The sequence below is a fragment of the Lynx rufus genome, unplaced genomic scaffold (assembly GCF_022079265.1).
Source record: "Lynx rufus isolate CCGP_SWC_20201006 ecotype Redwood Valley unplaced genomic scaffold, mLynRuf1.p SCAF_4, whole genome shotgun sequence".
NCBI classification, from domain to species: domain Eukaryota; kingdom Metazoa; phylum Chordata; class Mammalia; order Carnivora; family Felidae; genus Lynx; species Lynx rufus.
This window is the reverse complement of record NW_025814856.1, coordinates 130,254,653-130,266,510: the sequence shown is the minus strand read 5'-3', so window position 1 is coordinate 130,266,510 and position 11,858 is coordinate 130,254,653. Positions and strand designations below refer to the sequence as shown.

The window sequence follows — 11,858 nt, the reverse complement described above, 5'->3', positions numbered from 1 at the left end:
TGCCAAGCCCAGAGAGCTGCAGAGAACAGCTAATACACTTTGTATCTACACAGTGTAGATACACTCAGGCCACGGTGACCCCTTTCCCTGCTGTCCTTGGGTGAAGCCACTTTAGGGGTACTAGCTTATTTTACAGAGGTCTCAAGGGTATTACTATTAGGTAATACACGCTTGGTCTATACAATTATGAAGACATTTTCTGTGGTACATCCTACAACCAAAGGACCATACCCTGTAATAAAATGCTAGGGATTCTGCCCAAATTTGTCTTAAACTGAAATTCTGAGTATACAAATCTCTCCTGAATCAACCTCCAGCATTCAAAGTTTAGAGTCACTACATGATTTCCCAGCACTTTAGAGCTCAGGAACCATTTCTGCCCTGGGGAAAGCCTAAACTTTCAAATAGTTCTGAGCCTATTTCAATCCAAGTTAGACTGAGGATCTCAAGATTTTGAGGTGATTCTGTACAAATTATAGGTATCCAGACACCATTTTAAAAAATTCTGAATAGATTAAAGTCATGAAACTATCACCAAAACACAGGAAAATTATGCTAAATGTGAAGTTGGAATGATGTGAAGTCTCTCTTATACTTGTCTACTTTTGGGGTGTGAGGTTTCAGAAATACAATCATTTATGCCTTTTAGGGGGGCAAAATCTCGCTAATTATCAAATCTAGGTGATAGGTTTATGGAGACTCAGTGTAATATTCTCTTCACTTTTGTGCCTGTTTGAGATTCTGTCATAATAAATTTATGTGTAGGCAGGTCTCAGGACAAAAAGGTTCTGAAGCGTCAATAAATTAACATAAGTGGGGAGTGTTGAGTGGGCGGCACACTGTCTTTGCAAAGAAGATGAAAACAGCGTGTGCTCTCAAACTTGAAGGAGTTCTGCGGAGATAGGATCATGATGCTCCTTTTTTTCTTACAGCTCCCCTCAGAGTGACAGCGGTGGGAAGCCCCTCCCACCAGCCAGCTCCATACAACTGGTAAGGAGTGGTTGAAAAGCATTATTCATTTGATCTCCGTATCATGAAGTTCCAGGTCATGGGTTCCAGGAAGTATAAACCACGGTCTAGGCTCATTTATTAGTTTATTTATCCATTCATTTAACCAACATTTACTGAGTACCTATGATTTTTCAGGCAGTGTAAAAATGCTGAGAAAATAGACATACTTAGGATCCAGTCCCTGTCCTTAAGGACTCACCACATAATGAGGAAGATAAATGCAGAAGTAGGTAGTTACAGTAAAATGCCCTAGAATCTATGATAGAGGAACATGTAGAATGCCATGGAGAGCATAAAGGACGAAGCAGCTATGCCACTGAAGATATTTCTATAAAGCAGAGAGGGTAACATGAGAGCAGTGCAGTGTCAAGGCTTTCTTTATTTGGTGATAGCCAGAGGGAAGGAATAAAACAGGTGGGCTAAAATAATACTTACCCAGTTGTTTGCCTGGAGATAGAAATGATATAAGCATTAATGAATATTTCAGTAAACCTATAATGAAAGAGTGATCATTGTGTGGCACAACAGACGTTAAGTATCACACAGTAGATGGAAAAAGTATTTGGAGGCAAGAAGCTGTCTCCCCACACTGACCCCAAAACACCTAGGATCAATTCTGATACCATTATCTCCCCATTTATACATTCACTCTCACTCCTCTGAGTGGCCATAGTGCTTTATCTACTCTTTTCACATGGCATTTTTCTTTAAGCCTGAAGTAAGCCTTCCCTAGCAAAGCTTTGCAGAGTTTTATGTCTCATTTCTGTATCTTTTAGAACACCATACCAGAGCCTTGCATACTGAAGTACCCGTAAATATTGATAGGATGAGTCACTAATATGGAAGGTAATACTAGAATTGGTAAATAATGTTATTCACTTAGATTTATGGTCTTTTTTTTTCAGATTTGAGAGATTGAAGAAATAATGACAAAGGGGAAAATGAAACAATCAGGAAATGAGGTGAGGCATAGATGGTAACAGGGAGGTGAGGCGACCATGCTGAAAATGTTGATAGTCACAAGGAGAAAGATTTCATTTCATTTCCATGATTCCCTTGGAGAACTCCAAGATCACCAAGACTTCTGCTTTTAAATGTATCCCTATAGAAAGTCTCACTCTAAATTTACTGTGTAGGTATGTGTGTGTGCAAAATCACTGCAAGGATCTTTAGAGAACTGGGCTTTTGTCACTAGTTCCAAGGCACCATGACAAACAGAATATTAAAAGACTCAAACTGGCCAAAATCCAGGGAGAGTAGACAGACTGAAAAGATAAGGCAGGTAGTTAATCTTCTGGAAGGTACTGCAAGAGAAGACAGGTTTGTTCACCCAGCTCTCTGTCTTAAGTCTACTTTTGTTTGATTTGTTATCTTACCCAGTGGGAAATCTATGCCTTGACATTGAATCACAAAGCAAGGAAGGCCTGGGTCACTAAATAAGGTTAGTCAATGAAACAGAAAAAGCCTTTAGTCAAACTTTATGCCAGAACTGAACTCTAGGCAAAATTTGGCCCCATGTATAAATGTCTCTAAGCACATTTATTATGACTTGAGGAAAAGAGAAACCAATGAATTGGCAATGAGTCTTATTATTACAAAACAATCTTTTTTTTCTCATCATTTAATAATGACTGTAGATAGATATCTCAGCCAAAATATTGCTCTCACTGCAGAAAATTATATTATATGTATTAACATAAAGATAACATCTCAATTGTCAAAAACATTAAGTGCTATCTAGGTGGATAGCATAGATCCTACAGAATTCTCAAATAGGTGAATGTTTCACATTTGTTCTCTAATATGATGTTTTTTGGCTTGATATAAGCAAATGTAGTATTTTAATAGAACTAATGTTGTATCAGCTTGCAGGGCAAGCTTAAGTGTTTTTGTCATCTTCTAAAATATAGCTTACATGATTGGTATAAAATGCTTTTTCTCCTGCAAAAATGTGCCCAAGAAAAGATTTACATATTGTGCAGTTGACATTGTGATTTACATCCCTACATCTACTTCAAGTTTGCCCACTCTTTGTAATATGCAGCTCGGGGGACTGACCCCCCCCCCCCCACCTCCAGAGGTAAGCTCTGATAAACCTAAGGTAGCCAAGAAAATCTCATGGGTCTTGCTAAAGTATTTGGTTTAAGGATGCACAGACTTGGAATTTTCCTCTACACAGGCATTGCTTGAGAAATCAGTTGTGACTCATTCCAAAACATTGAGACCCAAGAAGAGGTTTCCTGGGTTCTACTAGAAAGAATATTTTCTCACTGTTGTGAGAGTTTATTTAGGCAACTCTCTCTCTTCCTCTCACTACTGTGGTGTATGGTTGTAAAGCCATAGGGAAACATAGTGTACAACCAAAGGACCACAAAGAAATGGAGCTAAAACCACTGAATTTCTGCTGATCCTAAACTTTGTCTGCTGTTTAGACATATTTATGTGAGTAAGCAATTATGTTACTTGAAGCCAGTATCTTTCTAATGCATGGTGAACAGACGCTTATGTAAAATAACTTAAGTATGTATTCGAGTTGATGACTATCTGCCTAAGCCAGATTAACAAAAACCGATGGATAAATCTTGATTAGGAAAGAAGGGAAAAGAGGCGAGAAGAATGAAAGAAAGAAAGGGAGGTTGGGGAAAGGAATGAGTGAGGGAGGGAAAGAGAAAAGGAGTAACGTGCCAGGTCATGTGATAAGTACACGTTAACGTTTTTAAGAAACGAACTTACTCTTTTCCATAGTGGCTTTAGTAGTTTATACTTAAACTAGCAATGTATGAGAGAGAGTTTTTCTGCATTCTTATCAGCATTTGCTACTATCAATATTTTTTTTTATTTTGTCCATTCTTTGAGGTGTAGAGTAATATCATATAGTGATTTTCATTTTCATTTCCCTAAAGGCAAGCAATGTAAAACTATCTTTCCATATGTTTATTTGCCATCCATATTTCATCTTTGGTCAAGTGTCTGTTTAATTATTTTACCCATTTTTTAATGGGTTCTTTGGTTTCTTACTATTCAGTTTATAGGGCTCATTATACTTTCTGTATACAAGCAATTTGCCTGATATGTGACTTACAAATATTTCCTCATAGTGCTTTGAAACTTTGTATCCTCTTTGCCTTTTCACCTTCTCAACAAGATCTTTTGCAGAGCAATGGTGTTTTGGTTGTTTTAAGTCTAATGTATTTTTTAAAATTTTATGGGTCATGCATTTGGTGTTATGTCTAAAAAATCTTTGCTTAATTCTAGGTCACAAATAATTAATGTAATATATATTACATCACATATGATGTAATTTATATATAATGTAATCTATAATATAAATTACCATATATTTAGCATTTCCATTTCTTACCTACTTTCTTTTTCATCATTCCCTGCCTTCATTTCATAATCACCTGGTCCTATCTCAGCCTTTGCATCAGACCACAGAGTCAGTGTATCAGCCTTGGTCAAAGTACTTGTCTTCATATGGGTCCCAGTCATAGATGTATCAACATGGGTTTACTGTAGCTCCTAATCTGTGCTTTGATCCTTTCATTTTGGTGGCCTGTTCAGACCCATTTCATGGTCAGGGTTTCCTTTCCTAGCTGGAAGGTAAAAGGTAGGTTTATTTGGATACCCAGGGTAGGATAATGGAGTAGAAAGTCCAGGGGCTTCTACACATAATCTGTTAAGAGTGTGTTCAAAGGAAAACAAAAGTCCAACCAAGAATAGCTCAAAAGAAAATCTGTCATTTTGAAAAGATAGACTAAAAAGGAGAGCTAGAGAAAGAAGTTAAGACAGAGAAACCAGGAAGGTAAAGGAGATATGAGAATTGATATAGGTAGGGGATACTGAAAATGTGAATGGGTATTAGCTAAGATATTCCTATTAGCTTTAGAAATAAGTTAATAATAGCTAATCATTTCAATTAGATTCACTCTGTGTTAGGTAGCTTTAAATACTCTGTATCAGTAGTCCTCAAAATGTGATCAAGGGAGCCTTGATGGATCCCCAAGTTCCAATCTATTTCCATGATAATAGTAATACATTATTTGACATTTTCACTCCTTATTGTCTTACGACTGTCCAGCTGAGTTGTCCAGAGACCACATGATGTAGGGTATTGCAATAGGTTGAAAGTAGAAGTAAATATGAGAATCTAGCTGTCTTCTATTAAGCCAGACAAAAGAGCAGATAGGGAAAAAATGTACAATACTGTCACTCTTCTCACAACTTTTTTTTCTTGCTTTGGCACAGACAACTAGGTAGGTAGGGCCCTACGTAGAACCAGAGAGAAACACAAATGCTCCAATGAGGAAACCCTTTGATGGATTTCATTTATTCCCTTCAGACCAGATGAAAGGTTGTATTTAGTTTCCAGTTTACAGAGTGTTCTTTTTACTACATTGTAATCTCTTCCAGGAATTTCCCTACCATCATCATACTCCATTATACTCTCTATTCCTCTGTGTTAGTTAAGTGTGGGGATACTGCAGTGAAGGAAAAAGCATCCACCAAGGGCATCATGATGCTACTGGAGGATAGACAGCTAGCCCAGAGTTCCAGCGACTGATGAGCAAAAAACCAGGGGAGCTCATAGTTACCAATAGGAACTAGACAAGAATGGAGACACTAGCTCCAGCAGAGACCAAAGAAGGAGCAGGTGTAGGACAACACCCCCCACCCCCATATAGTAGTGAAAGGGCGGGCCTACGCCGGCCGACTCCATCTTGTTCTGTGTTCTCCACCTTGACTATGTCCCCGACATGACCCCTTTTCCGGGAAAATCGCAGAAACCTCAGACCGCGCCTCCTCCCCTTGAGTAACCTCCCGCTCACCCGTTCAAACTTCCTGATCAAAACACGCCCAGTGACCTGCGTAACACGACTCTGACCCTTCCCCAGCCAATCGGCCGAGGCCACGACCCTTCCCCAGCCAATCGGCTGCCCCTAGACCCCTATAAAACCTTTGTGCTTTTGAAACTCGCTCTCTCTCCCCGGTATCTCACCGCTGCGTCGGTGCAGGTAGGGGACTGAGCTCGAGCTAGCTCGAATAAAGGCTCTTTTGCTTTTGCATCGGACTTGGCTCCCTGGTGGTCTTTGGGGATCACGAATTCTGGGCATAACATTTGGGGGCTCGTCCGGGATCCCCAAGACCCCCGAGGGACCCCCAACCCGGAGAGCCTGACTGGCCACGGTTAGTGTCTGTCTGTTTGTTCTGTCTTTTCTGTGTGAGCTCATTTCTGGAATTCTGGTAGTGCCCGACGCGGTCTAAGTGGACGCACTGGAGGACCACGGGCCGGGAGTTTCGGAAGACGTTCCGATTCTCCCTTCTGGAGGGACGTGGAATCCCCTCAAATGTCTAAGCTAGCTTTCAGTTTTGCTTCCATGGAGTTGGAAGACTTTCTAGGGGCCCTCTGTTTGTCTGTTTTTGTGTTTCTCTGTTTTGCTCTGTGGAATTACTGGACGGACATTATGGGACAGACTCAGACTACTCCTCTAAGTATTATGATTGATCACTTTAAGGATGTGAGGGGAAGAGCTAACAACCTCAGTGTGGAAGTCCGAAAGGGTTGGTGGCAGTTTTTTTGTTCTAGTGAGTGGCCAACTTTCAATGTCGGATGGCCACCAGAGGGGACCTTCGACCTCCCTACCATCCACCGAGTCAGGAGTATCATCTCTCGGCCTAAGATGGGCCATCTTGATCAGCTCCCTTACATTATCACTTGGCAGGACCTTGTAGAAGACCCACCCTCTTGGCTTAAGCCCTTCCTAGCCCTGCTCCCTCCAGAGCCAAAACCCATTCTTGCTTTGCAGGGGACAAAGAAGAAGAAAAGTCTTATCCAGCCTTCAGCACCCCTCTACCCTGTCTTACAGGGGGGTACTGAAGAAGAATTAATTTTTCCTCCCCCGTATAACCCCTCTAGGATGCCAGAAGAACACCATCCTCCCCCTCCGGGGGAGGCAGATGCTGTTCCGAGAACGGGAGGCGGAAACGCTCCAGTGGGAAGCCCGCCCTTTACCAGACAAAGGGCTCAGAGGGAGTAATCCGCCTCCGCCGCTGACTCCACTCTTCTGCCCCTGTGAGCTGCCAGACCCCCAGACGCGGAGGGGAATCAGCCCCATCACTATTGGCCTTTCGCCACTAGTGACCTCTACAATTGGAAAGCTCAGAATCCTAAGTTTTCTGAGAAACCGGCAGGGCTTATTGATTTATTAGACTCTGTTCTTTTTACCCATCAGCCCACGTGGGACGATTGCCAGCAGCTTTTGCAGGTCCTGTTCACGACTGAAGAAAGAGAAAGAATCCTCAATGAGGCCCGAAAACTAGTTCTGGGTGCAGACGGGAATCCCACCACCAACCAGGCTCAGATAGATGCCTCCTTCCCCTTAACTCAGCCCCAGTGGGATTTCAACATGGCAGAAGGTAAGGAGAGGCTCCGGGTCTACCGCCAGACTCTAATGGGGTGTCTCCGAATGGCTGCTAGAAAGCCAACCAATTTGGCCAAGGTAGGAAATGTACAACAGGGAAAAGATGAATCTCCAGCTGCCTTTTTAGAATGGATCATGGAGGCATTCTGTACCTATACCCCCATGGATCCAGAGGCTCCGGAAAGCAAGGCAGCTGTTATCATGGCCTTTGTAAACCAATCGGCCATAGACATTAGGAGAAAATTACAGAAAATAGATAGACTAGGAGAAAAAAGTCTGCAGGACTTACTGGTGGTAGCCAAAAAGGTATATAATAACCGGGAGCCTCCTGAGGACAAGCAGGCTCGCATCATGGCGGCTGCCAGCAGTAAGCAGACTCGAGACCTGGCCAGAATACTACTAGCTACCACTGCTGACTTCCCCGAGGAACGAGACCGCTGTCTCCGGCAGCTGGCAGATGACGCAAGAAAAGGTAAAGGAACCACCAAGGGGGGGAAGCAGAGGCTGCAGAAGGATCAGTGCGCATACTGCAAGGGGATAGGGCATTGGGCCCGAGATTGTCCAAAAAGGGCTGGCGGGAAGGGAAGCAAGACTGATCGAGTAAAAGTCCTAGAGCTAGATGAACTAAGTGATTAGGGGAGTCGGGGTTCGGACCCTCTCCCTGAACCCAGGGTAACTCTTAAAGTGGAGGGGACCCCTGTTGACTTCCTTGTCGACACTGGAGTACAACATTCAGTCCTCCGCACCCCACAAGGAAAACTAGCCAGCAAGAAGTCCTGGGTACAAGGGGCAACTGGTATGAGCCAGTATTCATGGACTACCCGAAGAACAGTAGATTTGGGAATGGGCCGGGTATCCCACTCCTTTATGGTAATACCAGAATGCCCCTACCCGCTGTTAGGACGGGACTTACTGACCAAGATTGGAGCTCAGATAACTTTCAGACAAGGGGGGCCTCAGGTCACCAATGGCAAGGGCCATCCCATCCAGGTCCTGACCATGAAACTGGAGGATGAATACCTCCTCCACCAGGAGGTGCTCCCGAGAGAGGATAATATAGACAGATGGCTACAAGAATTCCCCTCGGTTTGGGCAGAGACGGGGGGGATGGGACTAGCCGCTCACAGGACCCCAGTCCTGGTAGAGCTCAAGCCAGGAGAGAGTCTGGTAAGGATCAAACAATACCCCATGTCTCAGGAGGCCCGGAAGGGGATCCAGCCACACATCCGGAGACTACGAAGCCTAGGGGTACTAGTTCCTTGCCAGTCTGCCTGGAACACCCCCCTACTGCTGGTCAAAAAGCCTCACACAAATGACTACAGACCGGTACAAGACCTCCGGGAAGTAAATAAGAGGGTCGCGGACATACACCCAACTGTTCCCAACCCATATACTCTCTTGAGCTCCTTGGCACCCTCCAGGGTCTGGTATACTGTACTAGATTTAAAGGATGCCTTCTTCAGTCTGCCGCTGGCACCCCAGAGCCAACCCTTGTTCGCCTTCGAGTGGCATGATCCGGAGGAGGGCTACAGTGGGCAACTCACCTGGACACGGCTACCTCAGGGATTCAAAAATTCACCATCTTCGACGAGGCACTACACGAGGACCTGGGTGAGTACAGAAGGGAGCACCCTGGCCTCACCCTCCTACAGTACGTAGATGACATCCTGATTGCTGCCGACACGGCCAAAGACTGTGAGCGAGGGACCCAGGATCTGCTGGCTACCCTGGGGGCCTTAGGGTACCGGGCATCCGCGAAGAAGGCTCAGATATGCAGGGAGAGGGTAAGTTACGTGGGATATATCCTGGAGGGCGGACAGCGGCGGTTATCAGATGCCAGAAAAGAAACTGTCCTAAAGATCCCTACTCCCACCTCCCGAAGAGAAGTGAGGGAATTCCTAGGATCAGCCGGCTACTGCCGCCTCTGGGTTTCAGGTTTTGCTGAGATTGCCAAGCCCCTATATGAAGCTACCAAAGAGGGGAAAACATTTAAATGGACTGAAAAAGAAGAAATTGCCTTTAATCAGTTAAAAAAGGCCCTCTTAAGTGCCCCAGCCCTGGGCCTACCAGACATTATGAAACCCTTCCACCTGTTTGTAGACGAACATAAGGGAATAGCAAAAGGGGATCTAACTCAAGCCTTAGGCCCCTGGAACCGCCCAGTGGCTTACCTGTCTAAGAAACTAGACCCAGTGGCTGCCGGCTGGCCGCCATGCCTAAGAATTATTGCAGCGACAGCACTCCTAGTCAAGGATGCAGACAAACTGACCCTAGGACAGGAGATCTGGATCATGACCCCACACGCCATTGAAGGGGTCCTGAAACAGCCTCCGGATAGATGGATGAGCAATACACGTATGACTCATTACCAGAGCCTCCTACCCAACCCTCCACAAGTGCGGTTCCACCCCAGTGCAGCCCTCAATCCTGCAACCCTGCTGCCCGACCCTGACCTAGGTGCTCCACTACATGACTGTGCGGGAATCCTGGAACAAGTACATGGATTCCGGACGGACCTGACCGACCGGCCCCTCCCCGATGCCGAGGCTACTTGGTTCACTGATGGCAGCAGCTTTGTGCAAGATGGACACAGGTATGCGGGTGCAGCGGTGGTCACCGAAACGGACACCGTATGGGCGGAGGCTCTACCCTCCGGAACGTCAGCCCAGCAAGCAGAGCTCATAGCCCTCACCAAGGCGCTGATGCTAGGAGCTGGAAAACGGCTTAACATCTACACAGACAGCTGTTATGCATTTGCCACAGCTCATATTCATGGGGCAATTTATCAGGAGAGGGGGTTACTGACGGCAGAAGGACGGACTATAAAAAATAAGCAGGAGATACTTAACCTGCTTACAGCCTTATGGCTTCCTGCCAAGCTGGCCATTATCCACTGCCAAGGGCACCAAAAAGCTGATAACCCAGTAGCTAGAGGTAATCGAAAAGCTGACCAGGCAGCCAAGGCAGTAGCCCTTGACCATACAACTTACCATGACCATACAACTACCGGACCCGGGAGACCCAGTTTTACCAGACCAGCCCAAGTACTCCCAGGAGGAGTTACAGCGGATCAAGAAACTCCCCATGGCCCAGGAGATAAAGGGATGGTGGTATACACCTAACAAGGAGCTCGTGCTGCCAGACCAGCTCGGAGTCTCAATATTAGAGCACATGCATCGGTCTACTCACATGGGGGCCCGAAAATTAAAAGACTTAATCCGACATGCCAGAATCAAGATTCACCAACAGGACACCAAAATAGAGCAAGTTGTATCTGCCTGCAAGACCTGCCAACTCACCAACGCGAGAGCCACATCAAATAAAAAAGGAACCAGGCTCAGAGGCACCAGACCGGGAGCCCAACGGGAAGTCGACTTCACTGAAGTCAAACCAGGAAAGTATGGTTATAAATATCTTTTAGTATTTACAGACACCTTCTCTGGCTGGGTGGAGGCATACCCAACCAAGCATGAAACGGCTCAGACGGTGGCTAAGAAGCTACTAGCAGACATCTTACCCAGGTGTGGTTTTCCTGCCATGGTAGGATCAGACAATGGACCAGCTTTTATCTCTCAGGTAACACAGGCAATAGCCAAGGCGGTGGGGGCAAACTGGAAATTACATTGTGCTTATTGGTCCCAGAGCTCAGGACAGGTAGAAAGAATGAATAGAACCCTAAAAGAGACCCTTACCAAATTAACCATGGAGACTGGCGGGGACTGGGTGACTCTCCTACCGTACGCCCTTTACCGGGTTGAAACACTCCTTACACTCTGGGTTTTACTCCCTATGAGATCATGTTTGGCAGGCCACCCCCTGTTATTCCCAGCCTTCGAGCTGAATTTATTGCTGAGTTTAAAGGTCAAGAACTTTTTCTTTCCTTGAGAGGGCTCCAGAGGGCGCACGAGGACATTTGGCCGCACCTCCGTGCCATCTACGAGGCTGGCCCGACCCCGACACCTCATCAGTACAGGCCGGGAGACTGGGTCTATGTCAAGAGGCACCACCGAGAGACCCTCGAGCCGCGCTGGAAGGGACCCTACATCCTGGTGCTGACAACCCCCACTGCCCTCAAAGTAGGGCATCGCGACCTGGGTCCATCACACCCACGTTCGGCCAGCGGACCCCTCCTCGATCTGGAAGGACTTCATCACGCGATGGGCCATCAGTCGGGACCAACACAACCCGCTCAAGCTCAAGCTACAGCTCATTCGACCCACCTAATATTGGTAACTCTCTTAACTCTGCTTGTCATTGCTCATGCTGCCGGGAGTCCCCACGCCTCCCAAAACATCACCTGGCAGATCATAGACACCAGCTCGGGGACAATACTTAATCAGACCTCCCAGAGCCACCCCAGGGACACATGCTTCCCAGAACTTAGCATAAACCTCCAAACTCTGTTCCCCTTGTCACCATAAATGC

General features: G+C 45.7%; 1 protein-coding gene across 1 annotated transcript; it reads left to right on the top strand.

The window, feature by feature from the left end:
* Positions 1–7,220: 7,220 nt before the first annotated feature.
* On the top strand, positions 7,221–11,657 carry LOC124523451 (uncharacterized; the record flags this gene model as incomplete). Its single annotated transcript, XM_047095239.1, is given in 5 exon segments — positions 7,221–9,012; positions 9,015–10,411; positions 10,413–10,922; positions 11,320–11,406; positions 11,514–11,657. Coding segments are annotated over 5 exon segments (3,930 nt in total), but the record flags the coding sequence as incomplete, so codon positions are not given.
* Between the last annotated feature and the right edge of the window lie 201 nt (positions 11,658–11,858).